The sequence below is a fragment of the Wyeomyia smithii genome, chromosome 3 (assembly GCF_029784165.1).
Source record: "Wyeomyia smithii strain HCP4-BCI-WySm-NY-G18 chromosome 3, ASM2978416v1, whole genome shotgun sequence".
In the NCBI taxonomy this organism is placed as follows: Eukaryota; Metazoa; Arthropoda; class Insecta; order Diptera; family Culicidae; genus Wyeomyia; species Wyeomyia smithii.
The window spans coordinates 89,996,174-90,020,663 of NC_073696.1; the positions used below are offsets into that span (position 1 = coordinate 89,996,174).

Here is a 24,490-nt window from a genome sequence, read left to right on the forward strand (position 1 = left end):
TTCCAATGAAGGGGAGTAAACAGCTTCTCCTGGACCTTCGTGCTGATTAGAAGTACGGATAAAATGCTAAACGAACTTTAATTTCCGGGTGTTTTGAAGTTCACGTGTGTACTTTATGTGAACTTTAAGGTTCCAATAAAGGGGAACAAGCAGCTTCTCATGAACTTTCAAGTTACTTCCAGGTGTTGACGGTACTTTATTTAGAATGAAGTTCGGTTTGTGAGTAATGTGTCTTGTTGTTCAGCAAGAAAGTTCCGCGGAACCAAATCCGAACCTTATGTGAACTTCTAAGTTCATTTGCTAAGTGAAATTCGAACTTCTGGTTGCTTGGGCATAGTGTGATGTCAATGCATGACTCCGAGCAGCTGTTTCCGTTCAGCATCCCTGAATGTATGAATGTTGTGGAGCCGTTATTCAATGTAATCAAGTTAAATTGGTCTATCAGAGACTCGATCATTTTACCTCTGCTGTCCTCTTTTTTTGAGCCCCATGCGCTATGATGGGCGTTAATGTCGCCAGATAGTATAAATGGTTTGGGGAGAAGATTTATTACCTTTTCTAATTCAAGTCTGTTAATGGTTTGATTTGGGGGGAGATACACGCAGCAAACTGTAATTTTTCGTGGAATGTTGACTTCAACAGTAATTATTTCGAGTGCCGAATCTATGTCTACCATGTTTGTGTTAATTCCGGTTTTAATCGCCATTGCAACTCCTCCTTGGCCCGATGGTCGATGGGAGAAAAAGAATTCGTAGTCCTTGAGTGTGACCAAACTAGTGTGGTTGGTTCTGGTTTCTTGCAATGTGATAACTTTCGGGTTATATTTGTTGATTAGTAGTTGCGATTCCTCGTATTGGCCTCTCAGACCATTGCAATTCCATTGTATTAATTCTGCTGCAGTCATTGTTTTTTTCGAAATCTGTTTTTTAGAAATCGGTACCGGGTACGAGGAATGTTTTCTCCACAGTTTTGCTCGTTCATCTGGATCGTCTTTTTTCCATTGTGCTGTTAGTGATGTTCGTCGCTTTTCAAATTCTATCTGCGCGGAAGCACGAGAGTTTTTGCCCTAGTGCGTCTGTTTTTGTTTACGTTGAGGGGTACAGATGTTGCCATCTTTGTGCGTCCCTCTGTTGGTGCCAGGAGGCCGCGGGTTGTCCGCCAGTTCCGGTGGGGGTGTAACGTCCGCACTGTCGGGGCCGTGACTCTCCTGGTTTCCTTGCAAGTGTGTCTGCTAGCTATCAGATTCACTTTTTTCGATAGGTTGGGTAGTTGTGAGTAGGTAGATCTAGCTTGTCTGTTTGTCAATTTTGTCATTTTAAGAGCGGGTTCGATTTCATTTGTTGGAAAAGGTTCGTTGCTTTGTTGGTTGTTGTGTTCTTTAGTGCGGGTAATGAGTATATCTGCTTTGATCACCTCTCCAACTTGCGTTGGTCCCCCGGGTGATTTAGTAAGCAGCATCTTGCAATCTTCGACGAGTACGCGGGGTTCGTGTGGGTGAAGTGAGAAATTAGTTGTTGGAAAGTTTTTGGGATTCCCAACAGAGTCAGGTTCTTCGCGTTGCGGTACGTCCGGCGCCTGAGGGAGGGAGGTGTGATTTGGGATGCATTGAGTTGTGTGGATTAATGGGGTTTCGCTTGTGAGGGGCATAGTCGTCAACATAATGGTGGGCTTCGTTTGTTTTAGGGAGAAAACTTCAAGTCGACGTCTTCGACGTCCATTACGTCAGGTACGAAGTTGTTTCGCCTCCTGCTATCGGTACTGCTGCTTCGTGTTTGATGGTTTCTCGTTCCTTGTCATGTAATTCTTTGTGATGGGGTAGTGTGTATATCGTGTCTTGTGCTTACTTGAGAATCTCTGGACGTTAAGCTATTGTTTTCTTCGCTGTTTCCGTCATTCGATATTTTTGCTTTTTTGGTGTTTTGTAGCGTTACTGTCGATTTTACATGCATCTTACTGTCTTTAGCTTGCTGTTTTGATAGAAGTTGATTTTTTATATATTCGCGATGTTTGTATAATTCTCCCCTAAGTGCTTCGTTTTCCTTCTCGATTTGATTATAGTCTTTTCCATTTGGTACCATATTTCTAAGTTTTTCCACTTCTTTTCTCAGGGCTCTGATTTCTTCATTTTGGTTATCTCGTTTTTTCAACTCTTCCTGTAGCGCTTTGATTTGTCTGTCTTTATCTCCATCAATTTGGTGTTTGTTCTTGGAAAGTCAAAACCATAAGCGGTGTGTTTTCAACGGTTGTTCCTACGCGTTTCGTAATTCGACGAACGTTTATCACATTCTGGCTAGCTAGGTTTTCTCTTATCTCGTTGACATCTAGTTCAATTGTATCTGCATCGTATATCATTCCTTGAGAGGAGCTCAGCGAGGGGTGGATAACTACTTCAACAGGTGTTCCGTCTGTAAGCTTTTCATATGCGTTTTTTGATGTTGTTCTCAAGACATATCGTGCCCCACGGGCTTCTTTAGTTGCTGAAACCAGTTTTCCAGCATTACAACCAATGGCTTGTTCAACAGATTTCTGGATAAGGAGAGGGTCCGATGGGAGTTTTGCTATCTGGGGCGGGGTAGAGGGCGCTGTGCTTGTCGCAGGAACGCAAGCAAAGTTGGTACTCACTGCTTTCAACAGCATCGTTTGGCATGGTATACAATCGCCGCTTGGATCCATCCAACAGGGCAGAGTATTTCTCAGGAAATTAGTCCCCCCGCCAGGGGGGGGGGGATCATTCGTTTCCATGTTCGGTTCGCACTATTCGCAGGGATTATTTATTGCATACAAGTTAACTCCTTATCCCTAACACTTGGCGCTTGCTTTATTTCGGGTCAGTTGATGGGCGCAGGGTATTAATTTCACGATGGGAATATTCGGTTTAGCGGGGTCGCGGGGGTTGGATGCTATTGCACAGGCGGCTATGCCGTATTGCAAAACCTTCACTTCTCGGTCTCCTTTTGCTCGTCCGTTGGATTGCTATTCTGTATTCCGATATATTACAACAACACTGATCGTCGTTTGCTCTTTGCGCTTTGCTTCAGGTACTGCCCGGGTTTGCCTATACGGCGGGGTATTTCACTCGCGTTGGCTCTTCTGTATTGAATTCCAGATTGACTTGCCTTTTAATTATTTTGCCGTTTGATAATATCTTATCACTTTCGGAATCTGGAGCGGTTTCACTTTAATGCAGCAATTGCACTATAAATGATCTTGACACTGGTTTCCCACTAATAAGCAGAATAATCTTCTCATGAGGTGGTTCAAAAAATTTTTGGTTTAAGATTCGGTTTGTCGTTCAATCGGTACGCGGCGATATGCAAGACACGTCTGCTCAACACCGAGTATTTACTCGAACTGAGCTCTATCAGTCGAACTCTAACCATGATGGCAAAAACAGCGAAGCTACTCCGTTAGAAGTGTGCGCGTTCGAAAAACGGTACCCCGTCGCGTTTCGCCATCTACAACATCTTGGTACTAGTGGACAACAATCAGAGCATCACAAGAAAGCCCGGTTCCGGACGACCGATGACCCTGATCAACAAGAAGCCCCAATGGATGCTGGGGAGGAAGACCGAGGGAAAAGTGGCTAAACAGTGAAAAAGTACCTGGCGAACATGGAGATACATTTCAGGAAGCGGCATCCCCGTGCACTCTCTTGGAGCTTCAGGCAATGATGCAGCGGCAGCGCCTGGATAAGATGGTCAAGTCGATTTTTCCGGCATATCGCGACGTGGCGGTGGTGATGGACGACGAGACCTATCACATTCTGGATGGCAACGACTGGCAGGGCACTTCGTATTTTACATCACCCACGAAAGAAGTGAGCACCGAGCTGAAGTTCATTTCACACAGCAAGCTCTCCTAGAAGGTGCTGCTGTGGCTGACTATCAGCGAGAAGGGGATGTCAATGCCGCTTATCTTTCGCTCCGGACTGGCCGTAAATGGGGAAATTTGGAGGAAGATGGAGTGACTGAAAATCGACCCAAAGGACGAACCCGCCGAACGTGCCCATGTAGCGTTCCATAGAGAATGTCTGGGCAAACCTGAAGCGTAAGATCTACTGCAACAATTTTGTCGCGAAAACTGAAGAGGAATTGATGAATTAAACGAAGAAAGAACTCATAAACATGCCTGCATGCATGTTTTCGTCCGCCATGGTGAATTTCCCGGTTAACTGCCGTAAGGCCGCTCGCAAGGGTGTAGATTTCTTTTGCAAGTAAGCCAACATAATTACCTTCAATGGCAAATTTATCAAACACAATTATTTGTCTTAGTTATTTTTACCACCATTTGAAAAAAGTCTTTTTTTTACTGCAAACATTGCACATTTAGATCGCAAGTGTTGCAAGTTACTTGGAAATTCACGAAAGATAGTATTTTTTTTTTTTACTAATTTGGAGTTCTAGCTAATACATCGTAAAGAGATGTTGACATAAAAAAATACTCATTGGCCGAAAAACGCAATTAAATTTTCAAATGCAAAAATAACATATCAGGCAATACTGACGCTTTAAATTGATTCTTTCCAAACATGCTGTAATAAAAGTTTTGATCATTTGTATACCTCTGGGTGAAAAAAGAATTTTCTCAAAGACATGATGAACATTTGTTTCCCAGGTTAGGGGCGACACACAACAGCGTCTGACCCAGAGCGGGCGGCTGAATTGAGCAACGTGCTACTTCGAATTCTATTGCCAAGATGGCAGCCCCGTCACGAGACTCGGTAGCGTGGCCCTAGTAAGGCAATCTATCTAAACAGTCACACTACGAAAAAGCGAGAAAACATAACTCGGAACATTCGACATGGACCTAGGCAACGAAAAGCGGACCACGAATGGAGGATGCTCGGTACCTGCAACTTCAGGTTGCTAAGTGTTGTTGTCGGAGACAGGGTACACCTGAGCAGTTAGAACCCCGCAAGTTCGGCATCGTTGCTTTGCAGCAGGGTGAGAAGGTGTGGATAGTCCGTGGTGGTAAGGCCCTGTTCTACCGAGGCGGTGGAGCAACCAGCGAACTAGCAATGAATATAAATGGAACCAAATTTGGCAGGTGGATGTTTCCAGGGGTATCAAATATATCCATAACAGTTTCACACCCCTCCCTCTTTCAAAAGGGAGGTGATCCATACAAAAGAAACACAAATTTCGCACAGCTCGAGAACCAATCCACCAAATAGAACCAAATTTTTTCAAATGGTTTTAGAGGTAACAAATATGTCTATAATGGTTCGTCACCCCTCCCTCTTATGTGAGGGAGAGGTTCCAAACAAATGAAGCACAAATTTCTGCACATCTCGAGAACTAACCAAATAAATGGAACCAAATTCGGCAGGTGAAAATTTTTAGGGCTAACAAAGATGTCTATAATGTTTCGACACCCCTCCTTCTTCTGAAAAGAGGGATTCCACACAAATTTCTGTACATCTCGGGGAATAATCAAGCAAATCGAACCAAATTTAATATGTTGAGGTTTATGAAAACAAGAAAATTTTCCGACTTCAGACGCCATTGTTAAATTTAAGATGGAAACTTCCGGTTTCTATCCGGAAAATGTCTCAAAATATCATTTTAAAATCCAAGATGGCGACTTCCGGTTTCTAAAAAACAGCGGCAAATGACCAAATTTAGGTATTTCCGGGATTGTTATGATGCACTGAAGCCACAAATCGATCTCAGACAACATTTTGAATTGTAAAATGGCGATTTGGCGGCTTCCGGTGACTGGAAATGAGACAAAAATGACCAAATACCACCTAATATGGGTGTTTCTTCAACCAGAATGACGCTCAGAGGCCAAAAATTGTCTCTGAATACCATTTTGAAATCCAAGATGGCGTCTTTCGGTTTCTGAAAAACAGCGAAATATGACCAAATGCCACCCAATGTGGGTATTTCCGAAATCGTGATTATGCATTGAAACCACAAATCGACCTCCGACAGCATTTTGAGTTGTAAAATGGCCACTTCCGGTGACTGGAAAACTGCCGAAAATGACCAAATACCACCTAATATGGGTGTTTTTTTAACCAGAATGACGCTCAGGGGCCAGAAACTGTCTCCAAATGCCATTTTGAAATCCAAGATGGCGACTTCCTGGTGCTAGGAAACAGCGGCAAATGACCAAATACTACCCAATATGAGTGTTTCTTCAACAAGAATGACGCTCAGAGGCCAGAATTTGTCTCCAAATACCATTTGAAATTCAAGATGGCGACTTCCGGCTCCTGAAAAACAGCCAAACATGTCCGATTTCCATCCAATATGAGATGCTCCGACACCAGAATGATACACAGGAGCTAGAATCGACCACAGACACCATTTTGAAATCTAAGATGGTGACTTCCGGTTTCTGGAAAACAGCCGAAAATGACTAAATAACACCTATTACGGGTGTTTCTTGAACCAGAATGACGCTCAGGGGCCAGGAATTGTTTCCAAATGCCATTTTAAAATCCAGGATGTTGACTTCCGGTTTCTGAAAAATAACCTAAAATGACCAAATACCACCGAATATGAGTGTTTCTTTAACCAGAATGATGCATGGAGCTAAAAATTGACCTTAGACACCATTTTGAATTGTAAGATGGCAACTTCTGGGAAATAGCTGAATACTACTACATATGAATATTTCCGTAATCGAAATAATGTATAGAAGCCAAGCATTGACCCTGGACACCATCTTGAATTCAAAGATGACCACTTTCAGTTTCTGGAAAACAACGAAAATAACTGAATACCACCCAATATGAGTATTTTTCGGAATACAGGTGATGTACTAAAGGCAAGGCTCCAAATAGAATAAAAAAAACTTGGTTCTAACTTTCTGCTATCAAGTTTCTTTTTTTTTTTGCACATAACAATTTCCCACCCTAATAAACACATCGCAAGGAATCAATGAATTTGGAATATTTGAAATTATTCAATTAAACACAAGAATGGGCGGGACGAAGTTTGCCGGGTCAGCTAGTATTACATAAAAAGGTGAAGTGTTGGTCTTTCAAATGACAGAAGAATCAAAAGTTTAGTAACAAGTAGTATACAGCTAAGAAACACAAAACGTAGAAGAAGGCGTGAAACACACCACGAATTAACAAAAAAAAACAACGGAAAAAGGTCTGATATGGCCTTTTTCCCGTTTCTTGGAAACAATCTTCCGAGCTTTTATTTCACAGTAGACCTAACCTCTGAGGAATCCAACTTTGCGGCTACAGGCGTGACGTCAGGTCGATTCAGTCCACGTGTCGGTCTTTCCATTGTCCGTGAAGGTCAGGAGTTTCACTAAAACACGAAGTAGGCTGCTGGCGGAGGCGGTAAATGAAAGGATAGATCGATAGATTGGTGACTTTTCAATTGGACAAACAGCATTGAGAGTGCTGAGATTTGGATGCAGTTCAAGCCGATTTCATCCCCCCGATATAGAGGAACCTTGCTACGTCAGCTTCCCGTTGGCGAGCAGTCCCGACGGTTGTACCGGGGCACAAGGGAGGAGACTTCGCCTACATTGAAGCCAGAGGGAGAGGACACCCCACCCGAGCATAGCCTGCAAACGACCAGGAAGGTTATTCCAACAAGAAATAAGCTGTGAGTTAAATACGATTTAAGTTAAGTCAGTTAGATAAAGAATGACCTGAGTTGTCCAGAGTGAGTCCATACACTTTTCTTTTTTTTTGTAATTTACATTCCGGGAATTTTCGAACCGGTAAAGCGGAATGAGCTCGAACGTCGAAAAAGACTTTTGTCCACCTATTTTTAGTCCCGCAATCGACACCAAAGCTGAGAACTTTTCAAATTGAACAATTCCCCGAGCATCACCCTCGCTTATGACAGGTTGATTAAAAGTTCAACATCTCTCTCGGTTTTTGAGCATACCATATAAGGTTTCGCTTGTATAGGCGGGCTAACGTTGACCGCTAGTGGGTGTCACTGAGCCGCGAATAGTTCCCATCCGAATTGAGTGAAATATTTCAGAGACACGCGAAATTGAATTTGAACAGTGTGGTTTGTCCAGCTGACGTATGAAGAACGACCCCGAGATCGCTCTCACTACATTTAACTCAAGAGCGTAGTGAGGGAAGGAATTAGAGAGTTACAGCTCTTGAGAGTTTAATCCGACGAGCGGGCATCGAAACGAGAGGAACGGTTTTCAGCAAAAGTTAGTCAACTCATAGACTTCGCAGACGATCTCGACGTTGTTACGCAAAATTTTGCGACGGTGGAGGTAATCTACGCCAGACTAAAAATGGAGGCCAGGAGAGTTGAACTTAAAACTAATCTGTCATAAGCCAATTATATGAAAGGGAGGGGCTCGAGAAACATCAACATTCGCCTCCTACGGACAATGATCATGGAAGGCAATGAGCTCGAACATCGAAAAAGACTTTTGTCCACCTATTTTTAGTCCCGCAATCAACACCAAAGCTGAGAACTTTTCAAATTGAACAATTCCCCGAGCATTGAGCCAAATCTGAGAAAGTAGCTGACACATTTGTCCTTCTTTTGCACAATTGCGATCTATCGAATGGTTCAATAAGACTACTAAAATCACTCAAAAATTATAAAAAGCGGATATATTTTTTACAAAGCACTATTAATCGTCTACAACTCAATTTTCTTCGCATAGTATCTTAGCTGGTCTCGAGGTGCAATGCTGGTCTGAAAAAATAGTCGTTGTATATTCGAATTCCGGCTCGGATCTGCTAGTGTCAGTAGGATCGTAACGCTGGCTACGCAGTTTGTGTACAATAATCAGAAGGTCAAGTTCCAATAGCGGAATGTAGCATTAAGTCTTTGCTTTACAAAGCATTCTTAAACTGTTTTCTTGTATAACCGCAATGCTTCCAATAAATCGATTTTTTTACTAAAATAGTTTTTTTCGATACATCTATAACAAATTGGAAACAACTGTCACCGATCGAACATTGTTTCGTATGAATTGATTTACACTTGACCGCACTCCGTACGCGCTCGAGTACGGAAAGGAATAGAAGTCGAAAACCTTTCAATATATTCAAATGATATTCAGCGAATAATTTACGTATCCTTCACACCGACGACGCCGACTGAGCGAACGCACCACCGGCTTGCCAATGAGGCTGGGCAAAAGCCGTGTCTGGCGCTGTCGTGTTGCTCTACAATGGCACCGCATTTGCCACGTATGCAAAGCAAGGCTTAAAAGGCTATTTGCTCCGAATGTTGGTCACTGGGTGGGTATTAAAACGTTAGATGGCACAGTGCCTATAACACAACAACTTCGATTGCTAGCAGCTGCTCGCTTTGAAAGGATTAAGAAGTCGGTGTTCTTTTGGCAGTTTGACGCCATAGGGATAACTTTTCACCATCTCAGTAAAGTTGCTTTCGATCCTTACCGGAACCCAATCGTGGGTGGAGGTCAGTTGTAAAATATCACCTAAATGTTACGTGAGGTCATTGACGGTTGTTGGCGTTTCAGTTTGGTTTTGTTGACAAATGGCCAAACTGGCGGATTACAGAAAGTGAAAAAAGAGTAAGGGTTCGTTCACAAACTGCGTAGCCAAAAAAATTTCAGGTCGATAATATTGAAATATTTTTAATAATGCAGGTTTTTACACTTCCTGTAATTTTCTCAGGGAAATTTTTTTTAAAGCGTGTTGATAAAAAATAGTTGATCAAAACAAGACCACGCGTTTTAGTAAGGGCCATGAGGGATCAGATTTTAGCTCTACAACTTACCACCTTGAGAAGATTCATATATTTATCATAATAATAATAGCAGTACTTAGGTCTGTTTATTACAATCACATCAAAGCAACGCTAAATTCGCCGAGGCAACGCCAAGCGGAGAATGTAGTACACAACGCGTTTTTCTTCGCTTGATCGACGTCAGTTCCATTCCACCCAAATCCATTTGGCTGTATAGATGATGTTATTTATAGCCACACAACCAATGGACTACAGAACCCTTCGCTCCGGGACACGTTACTGCATTATCCCGGAGGGAAAGAACGTTTGACGCCATCGTCGCAACAACCCATTAATTTATTTATTCACTATCACACACTGAACGGCTGAATGGCACACCATTGGCTGTGAAAGCGTCCTCAGAAATTGCCGTTGCTGTCGTCGATAACATTGGCAGATGTTCGGGGCAACCATGCTTAAACTCGGAACTGCTTTTTTCCAGAACTACGCGCGCTTTACATCACTATCGTCCACCGTTCCTATCCGTCACGAGTTTTATCGGGTTTCTCCCTTTCGCCAAAGTCGCTTCGAGCCAGGAAAGCAATATCGCGCCATCCCACCCTCCAGGTCCTCCGGCAGGGGACAAGACCCACAAGGACTAACGTTATGGGTTGTTATTCACCGACGATTGCCAGACCACGAACAATCGATACTACCCACGCTCGCTAGTGTAGGTCGTATTCGCTTGACCCGTTGATGGTGAATCGCGTTACCACGAAATTATCCACAGCGATTTCTGTTATAGGTTACACATAACTGACAGCAGCCGAAGGCTGTCTTCAAGCACACACTCGTTCAAAGAAACTCTTCAATAGATTCAATTATATTTCACTCCCCTCGGGGGCAGTTCCAAATAATCACTGTAGAAGCCTGATTCTGATGGGACGACTTCTTCCGTTTCCGACACCCCGACCGCTTTAACTAACGTGCGTCACATTTCGGTTCTACCTTCAATGCAATGGCCCACCCGTTGCTGACGTCCGGTCCGTATGCTGCGGTAAACCGTTTATCTGCCAATTGGATTTCGTGTCACGACCATCACACCGAATCGCCCAAACATTAGAAAGCAGTTGTGCATGCGGCAGACCGAAGAAACCAATGATCACATCACAATTAAGTGAAATTTCAAACACTGCTACGAGGATGCTCTGCTGGTAGTGCCACATACGGCCGCACGAGAACACAAAAACATTGTATAATAATTAACGGCAGCGGAGAAAATATTTGTTTTGGTTGGGAACTTCCAGATGAACTTTAATTTTACCCTTTTCTAAAGAAACATTAAAATCATTTGCATTTTTCACTGCTACATAATAGAAATACCGATTGGATCCCCGTCGAAGAACGATGGCTGATTATGCTAATATATTGTCTAAACAGGGGCCCCAAATAAGCAAAATGGGTTGTTATTTTTCTTTCATGCCCCCGAAGTATTGTTGGAGCAATTGTTCGAGAGAGTAACATTCATCAAGCGCTGGAGAATTAATGATACGTTTTCTTTTAGGCTTTAACCTTTGCTATCTTCAAATTGGAGTTTTCTCTATAATCGAGATATTTCCATTTCAGGATAAAATTTTAAGCATCGATAGGAAGTGGAGAAAATCGATTTGTCTCACCTAGTACCTGCCACCTTACTTCAGTTTTCATTGCCAGCCGGAACGTCTTGAGTGGGTACTAAGTGGCGTTTTCCACTAGTATCGTCTTTTTTTTTGCTCTTTGATGGGGATGCTGTTCCCAGAGCACACCAATAACAACGTGTGCTGCATTAGTGCAGTGATTGAGAAACGTGCGGATTGCGAATGCACGATTGACTTGCTCTGTTCTTGTTCCACCATTCTCTCGTCGATTTTGGCGGATTTCAACAGAATCACAACGGACGCAAATTTTGGCCGGTTTCGTTGTGCACTTCATACAACCGGTAGTGACAATCATTGAGCAATTTTATGTCAAATATATTTGAGTCATGGTTCTGATCTACAATTTTCAATTCATTTTTAGGATTTTTTTTGGCGTAGAATTACGCTGTACGGCGGCAACATTCTGGAATAGGGGTGTTAATTACAATATCGAAGACAACGACATTCGTGTAGCACCTAGTTTGAAAATTAGTTAGGCAATCACTAAAATAGGGAAAATTGTGATTTCATACACTGTGTTTCAGCAAATTTCAACATTATTCTTCATTTAACATTATTATGAATGACTTCAAGCCAAATAAGCAATGCTCCTCCCTAGGGTAACTATTCAATAAAAATTGAGAGTGGTGAAAAAAATATAATTGACATTCACCGCTTTAGACTCTTTAGAATAATTATTCCCTAACGTATTGCGGTCGTGTCTCATACACAATTTCTTCAATTTTCTATTGCTGACTTGGTCGCATAGATGCCTTCATAAAATTAGCTTTTATTGAATTTTAACTTCTAGTCTAATTATTGAAAGAACCAACTGCTTATGCCCTTTAAACCCTAATTTTGTTTTATATTATTATTTCTATTAAATTAGGTAGGAAGTTTTGAAGTTTTCTTAATAACATTGGTCGTCGAAGCCCTAGGTTTTAAACTGGAAAATATTAAAGATTATACCTATTTAACTACTTCTGTCAGTTTTGATGCCCCTAGCCAGCTGAAAAATTAATCAAAAGGCCGCAGAGTAATTTCTCGCCGGGCTCATCGCTACTACTTTTACTCTGAACTACCGCTACACCTACACCAATTTTTCATAGGGGGGGGGGGGGTGATGTTTTGTGATAACTTAATTACTTACTAACATTTATTCAGAGTTTTTTTTTGTATGTTCTGCCACAAACGGTAACATATCAACACTATTACAAGCTAAGGGCACCATGATTCATAGGAACACTACAACACAGTGGTATGAGAGCTCAAAATTGTGAACTTTTTTCAATTACTCTTCAAATACTGATAGTATTGGCTTACTATTTTCAGAAGAAGTTTAGTATGTATATGAAAAACAAAAAAGAAATCAAAAACAAAACCTAATAGATGGAACCTGCATACGATGAATACATAATCACTCTATGAAATTGATTGAAACATTTGTCCCTTTCAGTATTTCAGAATAAGAATCAGAATAATTTGATATATGTAGAAGCTATCTCTTTCGTGTCTTTTACAAAGTTGTGTGTTTTGATGATAACCAAATATCTGCTGAACATTGTTGCCTTTTAAATACAATGGTTTTTTCAGATATTTAAAAAATATCTATCTTATATATCCATATAAATTATATCTCCAAAACAAGAAGAGTACGAAAAAATGTGTCTTCAGCAAAGTTTTTCGTAATTATACTATCTACAACTTTTCTAAAAACACTATTCCTCTGAAGTGCAGTTATATTTTGCAGCGCCATTTGCGGTGAAGTTTCGAACTAAAACTAATCATTCTTTGAGAGTTTTCATATAAAAATATCCTCCAATGATTGTATATCAATAAAATTAGTATTTGGAGAGCAACTGAAAATAAGACGTTTTTAAGCTCATTTTTGGCAACTACTCAGTCTGTGTAGAAGCTATCTTTAACCGTTATGTGCTCGAGGGGGAACCCGAGTACCTTTCTAGGTTTCATAAGACGAAATTTCATAATTCACTGCAATCAAAAGTGATAAAACTCAGTGACATCTCAAAGTTCATTAGAAGGCCACTTTTGATAACATTAGTTTTTAAATAGCTACAAGGGGGAGGGGTCAATGGGGTGGAGTAGAATTTTTTACCCTTTAAATGCCCGACCCAGGTACCCACAACACAGATTCCACTGAGGCCTCTAGTGGCCATTGGAAAAAGTTAAATAATACAACGACCCATACCGTCCAATATGGGTATTTTCAGAACCGGGATGATAGCTAGAACCCGTAAAACGACCTTCCGGTATCTGAAAGAGAACCAAAATTGACCGAATACCATCGAATATGAATATTTCCGGAATCGGGATGATGCCCAGAGACCAGAAATCAACTCCAGACACCATTTTGAAATTTGAGGTGATGACTTCCGGTTTCCGGAAAATAGCTAGAATGGACCGAATATATGAGTACTTTCGGAATAAATGATGTCCAGAGCTGACAACGACCCTAGCGGCCATTTTAAATATCAAAAAATGGCGACTTCCGGTTTCTGGGAAAGATTGAAAAATGGCCGAACACCACCCAAGATGGGTATTTTCGTAATCGGAGTGCTACCCAGAGACCCCAAAACGACACTAGACGACCCGGAAGTCACCATCATGAATTTCGAAATGGCGTGTGAAATGGATTTCCGGTCTGTAGGAATCATCCCGATCCCGGAAATACCCATTTGGGTAGTGTACGGCCATTTTTTATTTTTTCCAGAAACCGGAAGTCACTATTTTGATATCCAAAATGGCCGATAGGGTCGTTTTCAGGTCTCTGTACATCATCCCGATTCCGAAAGTACTCATATACGATAATATTTAGTCAATTTATGCTGTGTCCCAGAAACCGGAAGTCACCATCTTGAGATTTAAAATGGCACCTGCAATAGGTTTCCGGTCTCTCGGCATCATCCTGATTCCGGAAATACCCCGAAGTTGTAATTTTTGAATTCAAAATGGCCTCTGTGGGCGTTTTGTGGTCTCTGGACATCATTTTGATTCCGGAACTACTCATATGAGGTGGTATTTGGTCAATTTCAGCTGTTTTCCAAAAACTGAAAGTAACCATCTTGAATTTCAAAATGACGTCTGGAGTTGATTTCGGGTTCCTGGGTCTATTCCTGATCCCGGAAACACCCATATTCAATAGCATTCAGCCAATATTGATTCATTTCCAGAAACCGGATGTCGCCATTTTGATATTCCAAATGGTCGCTTGCAGGTCTCTGGACATCATCCCGATTCCGGAAGTACTCATATGCATAATATTCATAAATATTCAAATATTCATAAAAATCCTCTGTGCCGGAACATATCTTAGAAAAAACCGGATTTCCGGGAATTAGAAAATTTTTTCGGGGCACCGCTGGCACTAATTTTAAAGTAGATAAGATTTATAATCGTCCCTGTGAATTTTGGTGTTAAGGACACCAGCTCAAAAGCGCGTCTCCAAAGAATTAAATGAACCAAAATTCACCAAAATTCAGAAGAATGGTTAAAAAAACTATGATCCTTCATATTTTTCCATTTCAGGTTCTAGGGCAAAACCTGTGCAATGTTTAGTGATCTTTTCAAATGATTGTTGAATCAATTAAAAAAAAAATTGAATCACTTTTAAATGATTACTGATGTTCAGTAATGTTTTTGAATAGTTATTGCTTTGGTCCTATTGCACATTATAAGAGTTCATTTTGCATTAGTTAAACATTTTTTATAGGTTTTCATACCTTCATATACAGTTGCATTTTCCGGTGGCCGGATGCAAAGATACTGTGAAGTTTGTAGCATGAAGAGTACCATCAATCTCACCAGACTCCGATAAATTACTTTCCACTAATCCCAACTCGTTCCTATGGTATTTGCAGATTATACAGAGGATTCCTCGGCTTCTAGTAGCAAAAAATGACAAACTAATACATCTTTGTTCATAAGCTTAGCTACTGACACATTTCGCTGTAGAAACTTGACCTTTCTGTTTATTGGACACATATTTTGTAGCCAGTTATTACAGGACAATTACTGGGATACTAATAGTCTTTCTCGAGCTGGGATTCGCACATACGACGACAGGCTTATTAAGCCAGCATCGCACCTTAACACCAGCTAGAAGGCGATGCTATTGATGTACATTGAACGTAGCCATTTACGTCAATAATCCTTAAAAAGGTGGAATTATTGGAAGTTGCGCACTGAAAATCATTAGAATTCAAAGTCGAATTTTTGACGAATTAAATAAAATCGTTCATTGCCAAGCATTAGCGCTAAGTGTAGCAATTTTTTGCACCACTTTTTTCCTTCTGCTTTGTGCTGTGCTTCTGCTGCCAGCAAAAAAATAATGCTCTTGCTGCCTACACCACAGCTGAGCGAAACAAGAGTGTTGAATAACTCTAATGAGAAGTACTTCTGTATAACCGCGATACGCACTGTTGAGATAGGTTTATTAGCGTTCGAAGATCAATCATGCACGTCACGGTTGGATTTATTTCAGTTTCGAAGCCCTCGTACCTTTTAAGAGGGAAGCAGCGAGATTGGGTCTTGTCACTAACTTTGCCAAAACGAAGTACATGGTAGCTGGCAGAGAGCGTGGGAGTTCCCGTGGTGTTGGTGCTAAGGTGGAGATGGGTGGAGATGGGTGGAGAACGATTTGAAGTGGTTGACGAATTCGTTTATCTTAGTACGCTTGTGACATGTGACAACGATATGAGCAGTGAGGTAAAACGACGAGTTGCAACTGCGAGCAGGGCCTTCTACGGACTACGTAACCTGCTGAGGTTCCGTAGTTTGGAAACTCGCACAAAACTAGCGCTGTGTAGAACGCTGATACTCCCGGTGGCTCTTTATGGATATGAAGCATGGACGCTGAAGGAACCTGATCGACGAGTGCTCAGAGTTTTTGAGCGTAAAGTTCTGCGATCGATACTTGGCGGTAAACTGGAAGATGAAGTGTGGTGCAGGCGCATGAAACATGCTGATATAGTGAAGGTAATACAACGGGGCAGGCCTCAGTGGGCTGGACATGTAGCCAGAATGCCTGACGAGAGTGCCTTCAAAACTATCTTCAGTAGAGAACCAGGAAGAGGCCGTTGACTCCGCGGTAGGCCTTGCACGCGGTGGATGTGCGCAGTGGAAGAAGATGCACAATTTGCTGGCGTAGGAGGAGACTGGAGAACAGCTGCCCAAAACAGAAAAAGCTGGACATCTCTAATTTGTTCGGCCCTAGACCAGTGAACGGTCCGTTAGCTAAAAAAGTAAGTAAGTTAAAAGACACACAGTAACAGCACTGTAGTGACCTCTATTATATATAATGGGTTCAATGATGGCAATTTCGGTCACGGGTTTCTTTAAAACACGTTTTATTATGTCAAAGCCAACGTTTCAAGGATATATTTCCTCGTCCTCAGGGCAAAAACAATCGTGTGTGATGTGTGTTGGAAGATACTGTTGTAGTGCAGTTAACCTAAAGCAATTTTACACCAATGCACCATATTTTGACGAGAACTTGTTTGTTTTGTTTTTGCCCTGAGGACGAGGAAATATATCCTTGAAACGTTGGCTTTGACATAATAAAACGTGTTTTAAAGAAACCCGTGACCGAAATTGCCATCATTGAACCCATTAACTATTTATTGGCCAAACACCGCTTAACATCTATTATATATTTATTGAGCGTTATGTCCTTTCGTGTGAGAAAGCTCTCATTAGTTTGATATCTCCCTGGAGAGATATTTCAGATTCCGCTGTGTTGTTTTTTTGAATGCTACTCAGGAACACACGACTTCCTGCTCTCCAAGCAAGTGCGTCACTATGCTCACCAGTGTAAAATCAGTTGTTTGGCAGTGAAAGATATACTACTACACGCTAGTGATTCTCTGAGAAGAAACGACAAGCCTAGTTCACGCTATTAAAATTTTAGTCGGTAATTCATGATCTTCTTGGCATCTCCCAATTACCGACTTGCACGTACTTTGTAGTTTTTATCGGTGCCAATTTATTATTCCAGATTGTATAAATTTGCATAACAAGTCCAGTGAAATGCATCTAAAGAATATGCAATTAACACGATGGAAAATTCACAAAAGTTTTTCTGGTCAGGTTTTTCGAAACCTCGTTCCTCTTGCCAATATCACCAATTAATAAGGACCAACATCGTGCCACAATTATAATTCTCTGAAGAGAACTGTCACACGTTTTATTCTAAGAGCCTGGCCAGTTTTATTCCAGAAGAAACTAATTTAAAAATGATAAAAGTTATCACGGGTGCTATAGAAGTCAGCGTTAGGTAATGTATGTAGTAAGGAGCCTGAGAATAAACCATGCTAAAGTTCTTTAACAATCTTGTGACTATGAAGCTGCTAAAATATTCCTAAATATTTAGCTTATTTTTCGCCATATTTTTTCTAGCCATTTTAAAATCTCAACCAAACACCATGCCAAGATGATGATGCATTTGAATTCATCTAAATAAACTTTTTTTAACCAAACTAAAAATGCAAGTAAAATTACGTGATTATGGTTGGAATGTATGAATAACTAAAGATTTTTTATCCGAAAAATCCATCCACCAATCTATTTTCAAATGCATATAACCTTCTTAGTACTGAACGAATTCGGAGGGTAAATGTGTGAAAAGTAGGTTTGATTTTTGGAGTCGACATATAAACCAACCATAATTCTCAAGACGAATGAGTGTTGAATGATATTTCATGTTTTTTCAGCCTTGATTGCAAACAGAATGAAATTCTGAGGACGAATTTATTTTTTACCTTAGAAGTTGAAAGAAAACTGTAATTGAATTTTTGCATTCTATCAATATTTAAATTATCACTTTTTATGAACATGATCGACTTTCCATGAATGTCACTACTGCGCAATATAGTAGAATCAAACCACAGTTTCCATTTGTTGGAAAATCATATTCACTAACTGCCTTTAATAAAAACAATATCACTTCGCTTCGTATTATTTCCGCCTTTTTTCATATTTTTCCATTCTACCAGCTTCATGACGTGACGTAATGACGCTTCATTCCCTACACGATGAGAGTGCAGAAAATAAACCTTTCATTTCGTGTTGGTAGTCAGAACGTAGTGCTTTGAGTACCGAAACACTACAACTTGCTGCTTCGTGTTGCACCTTGCGGTGTAGTATGAAGAAAAATAAATTCTATTTCGTGATGACAATGACATAATCATTTGAAAGAATGTTTCCCTCACCACACTGCAAATTTAGCCACTGTTTATTTTATTGAACTGAGGTTAACATCGATCGTACCATTAATGATGGCCAGTAGGGTGGCAATGACTCAATTGAAAAAAATCATCATAGGATTTGACATTTTATTTATTGACCCAAAAAAATGTCCCGTACAAAGTTTCAACTCAATCGGAGGTGATATCTACTATATGGGTAGCGTTTTTCTTGGTTAGTATATGAAACTGAATGTTCTAATACATTATTGTTTGGAAAGGTGTTCCTGAAGGAATTATTTAGACCAGTGCCTTAGATCATTATATACCTAGGCTATGTAAGCTTCTGCTTCTGCTCAAATCAATCAGTTTACTAGTGGATGGCCACTAGAACTGTCCAGACTCAGCAGAGAGAGATTTTTCCGCTTATTCATTACACTCCGTTCACAATTTAATAGCGGTAGTAGCAGCGGCAGCGTCTTCGTGTCGGCTTTCGGCTCAAATCAAGGGATGGATCACTCCGATTACCGTATTTTTTTGCCGTAAATTTTTTAATTTGAGTGACAAAAGGGTTATGTGCGAAGCCACGACTGCAAGGTTCACGTAAAACTTCAAAGAGCTGTTCGTTGCAACACTTCTATTGTTGCATCCGGGAATGATCTATGAGTTACCGGCAATATTCTTATAAGCCAATATTTGCCCCTCTTTGACTGTTTCCCAAGAACATTATTTCCATAGAGTTATTTTATCGGTATTCTAAGCAGAAAACTACAATCTTGATTGCAAACAGATTAAAATCCTCCCTTTTTTATGCATATGATCGACCTTCAATAAATATCACTACTGCGAAATACAGTGGAATCAAACCACAGTTTCAATTTGTTTAAAAATCATTATCTTTCTCTGATAAAAACAACATCACTCCGTTTCGCATTACTTGCACCTCTTTTTAAATTATTTCATTCTATCAGTTTCATAGCGTAATGTTATGACATTTTATTCCCTACATAACGGAAGATCAGAAATAAGTCTCTCTTTTCATGTTGATAATCAGAACGTAGTGTCTTTAGTACCGAGGAACTTCAACTTGCTGTATTGAGTTGCACCCTGTGGTGCATTTTAAAGAAATACTAATTCTATTTCCTGTTGGCAATGACATAATCATTTGATTCTCTTCCACATTTCTAATTCAGACTACCTGTTCACTGTATACATTATTGAACTAAAGTTTACATCGATCGATCAATTTCAAGCCATTAGTGGCGACCAGTAGGTTGGCAATGACTGACATAGTATTAGATGAATAGAAATTAAAATTTCGATCCCAAATGACTTTAAAATGCATAGAATCTCGAAAAAAAATTTAGGTCAAAAATCGGCCTTCTTGGACTTTGGTTTCGGGTAACCGAAGGTTCAATATGGAATTTTTCAGAATTAATTTTTCAAATAACTCACAATTCGCTATAAACCACATGTAAATCATTTAAATAATAATTAGGCATCTCAAACTTGATTTTGGTGTATTTATTTTTTGTAGGATGGTGCCAAAAACAACTTAAATGAAATTCATGATGGTTTAGTAGTTAAAACCTAAATTATTTATAGGTCCATTTAACTTCTTATACTAGATGTACGACCGATATGGACCAATGAGATTTTTTGAGGGTGGTGGCAATGACGAAAAATATGAAATTCTATGGTAGGGAAAAGCCCAACAAATATTTACATATACACTGCATTCAATAAAAACAAACATTTTATTCGGAAGCTTTGATCTAATAGAAAAAAGAACTAAAAATTGCTCAATCATTTTCTACTATGTACCTGCTGAAAATATTTGACACATATTATATGCCTCTTTGAAATTGGTTGGTTCACATAGGTTAATATTCTACGAGCTGTATTAACTCAAAAATTTTAGATTTTTATTAAAAACCATTGCCTTCTATTTTTAATTTGAAATTCAATCTAAACCATGTTTTTCAAACGACCAAAAATATAAAAAAAATGTTACTCATCATGGGGCAAGTAGTGAAACGTTAAAGAGACATGTTTTTCTACTAACTGTGATTATTTTTTCCCAATAACAATAAATTCCAGGTTGATTGTTTTTTAGTCCATCCTAGTGAAAACAAATACACTAAGGGCCATCCACATACCACGTGGACAGCTTGGGGGGGGTATGTGAAGTGTTCACGGTCCTTACAAAATTTTTAGAATTTATATGAGCAGTTGTCAAGGGAGGGGGGGGGGCGGTGAAAATCGTTTAAAATCTGTCCACTTGGTATGTGGGTGGCCCCCAATCCAAATAAAAAAGCAAGCTCAAGATGCCAAATAAGCATTCGAATGACTGACATGTGGTTTGGAACGAATTGTGAATCATTTTAAATTATTCCATATTAAGCCCTTGGTTGCCCAAAAAAGTCCCAAAAATTCGATTTTTGATCAATTTTTTTTTTTGAAGTGGGACACTTCTTTGTTTACTATACTGGGATGTATTCTGTGAAATTGGAAATGAAACGGGCAAATGTTGCGTCAGATTTCAAACGTTAATTACAGCATAACCACATGATGGATAATAATAACCAATATGTTGTTGGATAGATAAAATGTATAACAATTTTTTAATATGCTAATTATCACTCTAATTTCATTGCTAAGCGGTGAAATTGATGAAAATTTTCAATAACAAATTTACGCGAATAATGAACCAATTACATGCGAGCATTCCTAGCACAGACGACGTGAATGGACACCATCCGTTCCCTGTGATATTCTCTGTATCAATTTCGAAATAAAAATTGACAAAGTCTCCCCGTCCCAATAGGTCAATTTATTTTTGTTTCATGAGTTTAGACTAATATGATGTCTCAAAGGTGAAAGGTTTCTTAAAAGTTTGAAACAATACCCATCCTTGAGCAATTTCTAAACCTGCGTGTAAGGTTCTGAAGAACCTTATAAAAACTGATGTCTTGAAAGAAAACATGCCGGTAAAAGCAACAGTACCAGTGGAGTAAAGAACCGCAGGTCTCTCGTCGTCTATGATTGCAGTGGTACTCTTCTATTCGTACATTTCAGCGGTACACTTCTATTCGTACTGCAGCGGTACTATTCGTATTGCAGTGGTACACTTTTGTTCGTACATTTCTATTCGTATGCAATTGAGGAAAAACTGCAATGCTGCTGTTGATGGTGATTGAAAGTTTATCTCATAAATATGATTACCATAAATTACTCAACAAGAATTGTAAATTTTTGCAACGGATATTTATTTAATTTTATCTTCGATATTCACTAAATAATCGTGACCGGATAGTATCGAAAGAGTAAATTCCTAAATTTATACATTTATAGAAGAGTAAGAGCCTGCGAATGCTTGTGATTTTTTTGTTTATTTAGTAAGATTCGTACTCAAGTGAATTTAGTTTATTTAGTAAGATTCGTACTCAAGTGAAGACCAAAGTACATCTGTATCAAGTACTGGAAATGTTATAACCAGGACAGAAATTCACGAAACAGTGAATACGATGACTGGGCTAGTAAAAACTAGGGATGATGCAATTACTTTGGCCAACCAAATTTTTACCGAAAGTAGAGTTGAATGGGCAATAGACTCCTTTGAACCCTTCAAGTCACCTGGTAGAGACGGAATCTATCCGGTACTACTACAGAAGGGTAAAACAGTTCTGATGCCCATTCTAACACAACTCTTTCAATCCAGCTTAATTCTAGGCTATATTCCGGAAGCGTGGCGACAAGTACGGATTATTTTTATCCCTAAGGCCAACAAAAGGAACAAATCTCTGCCAAAATCCTTTAGGCCAATTAGCTTATCGTCAGTCGTTCTCAAAACAATTAAAAAAATAATCGGTGAGCACATCAAATCATCATATCTTTCTAAAACTCCTCTTAGTAAATATCAATTTGCTTACCAGGAGGGGAAATCGTCGGTAACTGCACTCCATACTATAGTTACAAAACTAGAAAAATCTTTTGCTGCAAAAGAAATTTCTCTAACGGCGTTCCTTGATATTGAAGGGGCATTTGATAACTCGTCTCATGACTCAATGGCTGCTGCAATGGAGAAACGTGGTTTTGACAATTGCATTATTCATTGGATAAGCGAGATGTTATCAAAAAGAGAAATAGCAGCAAGCCTTGGTAGCTCTAATATAAGTGTAACAGCTATAAAAGGGTGCCCACAAGGAGGGGTGATATCTCCTCTGCTGTGGTCATTAATAGTTGATGATCTTCTAAAAAAATTGATGGAAGAAGGCTTTGAAGTAGTTGGATTTGCTGATGATATTGTCATTATTGTCCGTGGCAAGTATGATGATATCATCACAGACCGAATGCAAACTGCCTTAAACATTATTTCCTCGTGGTGCGATAGGGAAGGCTTAAATGTAAATCCTTCAAAAACCACTATCGTCTCATTTACACGTAGAAAAAAGACTAGGCTTAATGATATTATGCTAAAAGGTGAGCTTCTTAAACTCTCAGATAACGTCAAATACCTTGGAGTAACTCTTGACAAAAAACTTAACTGGAATACACATCTAGAGCCGGCAATAAAAAAAGCTACAAATACTCTATGGATATGTAATAAAACTTTTGGTAAACAATGGGGACTCAAACCGAAAATGATCCATTGGATATATTCGGCTATAGTGAGACCAAGAATTACCTATGCTTCACTAGTCTGGTGGACAAAAACAAGGGAGAAAGGTGCTCAAGATAAGTTGGAAAAACTTCAACGGCTAGCCACTCTCTCAATAACGGGTGCAATGAGAAGCACACCCACCAAGGCATTGGAAGCTCTACTGTTTATGCTTCCACTGCACCAATTCATACAATTAGAAGCCGAAAAGAGTGCCTTACGGATCAAAAGATCATTAAGGCTCTTTGAGGGTGATTTAACGGGTCATCTAGGTATTCTAAAAACTATTCGTATCAATCCCCTAGTGATAAACAATGAAGACCGGATGGAGAAAAGATACAATTTTGAAAGACGATTTCGAATGTTTGAACCTGAGCGTGATGTTTGGGAACGCGGTGGTCCTGATCTCCGCCCAGGATCAATCATTTTCTACACAGATGGTTCAAAAATGAACAATCGAGTGGGAGCAGGAGTAACTGGCCCAGGAATAGACCTGTCAGTTCCAATGGGCCAATGGCCAACTGTCTTCCAAGCTGAAGTCCAAGCAATACTAGAATGTTCTGAAATATGCCTACGCAGGAAATACAGACACTCAAACATTTGCATGATGTCCGACAGTCAAGCAGCGTTGAAGGCTTTGAAGTCTGCGACATGCACATCAAAACTAGTTTGGGAGTGTGTTCAATCACTCCAAACACTGGGTTGTAATAATCAAGTAGACTTATACTGGGTTCCTGGTCACTGTGGAATAGATGGGAACGAAAGAGCCGATGAATTGGCAAGACTTGGATCGTCTCATCAGTTCATAGGACCAGAACCCTTCTGTGGTCTATCCGCTTGTTCCCTTAGAATGGAACTAAAAGCATGGGAAACTCTGAAAGTGGTATCCAACTGGAAAAACACCTTCATCGGTAGGCAGTCGAAACGTTTCATCACTCCGAACGTTTCTATGACTCGTAAAATACTGGATCTTTCAAAAAAAACTGGTTTAATAACAGGGCATTGTCCGAGCCGTTATCATTTGAAGGTTATGAAAAAACTTCAAGATGATACATGTCGAGTATGTGGCATGGAAAAAGAAGACTCGGAACATCTGTTATGCCGATGTCCGGCAATTTTTATCAAAAGATATAAGTTCTTCGAGAGAGGTCTTCTGGAACCCTCTGAAATCTGGAGAACAAATCCCAGTACGGTTGTGCGCTTCATACGAAGTATAATACCGGACTGGACTAATGCTATTGGCCAGACTATAACGACCACTTCCAATAGTGATACGTTATCCTGACTAAGCAAAATTAAAAA

General features: G+C 39.9%; 1 protein-coding gene across 17 annotated transcripts in view; it reads right to left on the reverse strand.

Moving 5' to 3' along the window:
• LOC129731640 (dual 3',5'-cyclic-AMP and -GMP phosphodiesterase 11-like) overlaps positions 1-24,490 on the reverse strand; it is a 328,537-nt gene that overhangs the window by 131,117 nt on the left and 172,930 nt on the right. Inside the window, exon 1 of one of the 17 annotated variants that reach the window (XM_055691793.1) lies at positions 18,106-18,258. The exons of 15 other annotated variants lie outside the window; for them this stretch is intronic. Coding sequence is in view for 1 of the 2 variants with exons in the window: in XM_055691785.1 (XP_055547760.1) it covers positions 2,623-2,647 (25 nt within the window). In the remaining variant the exon portion in view is untranslated. Of the gene's footprint in view, positions 1-2,622; positions 2,663-18,105; positions 18,259-24,490 lie in introns of those variants that run through there. One more of the 17 variants, XM_055691785.1, reaches the window with a different exon arrangement.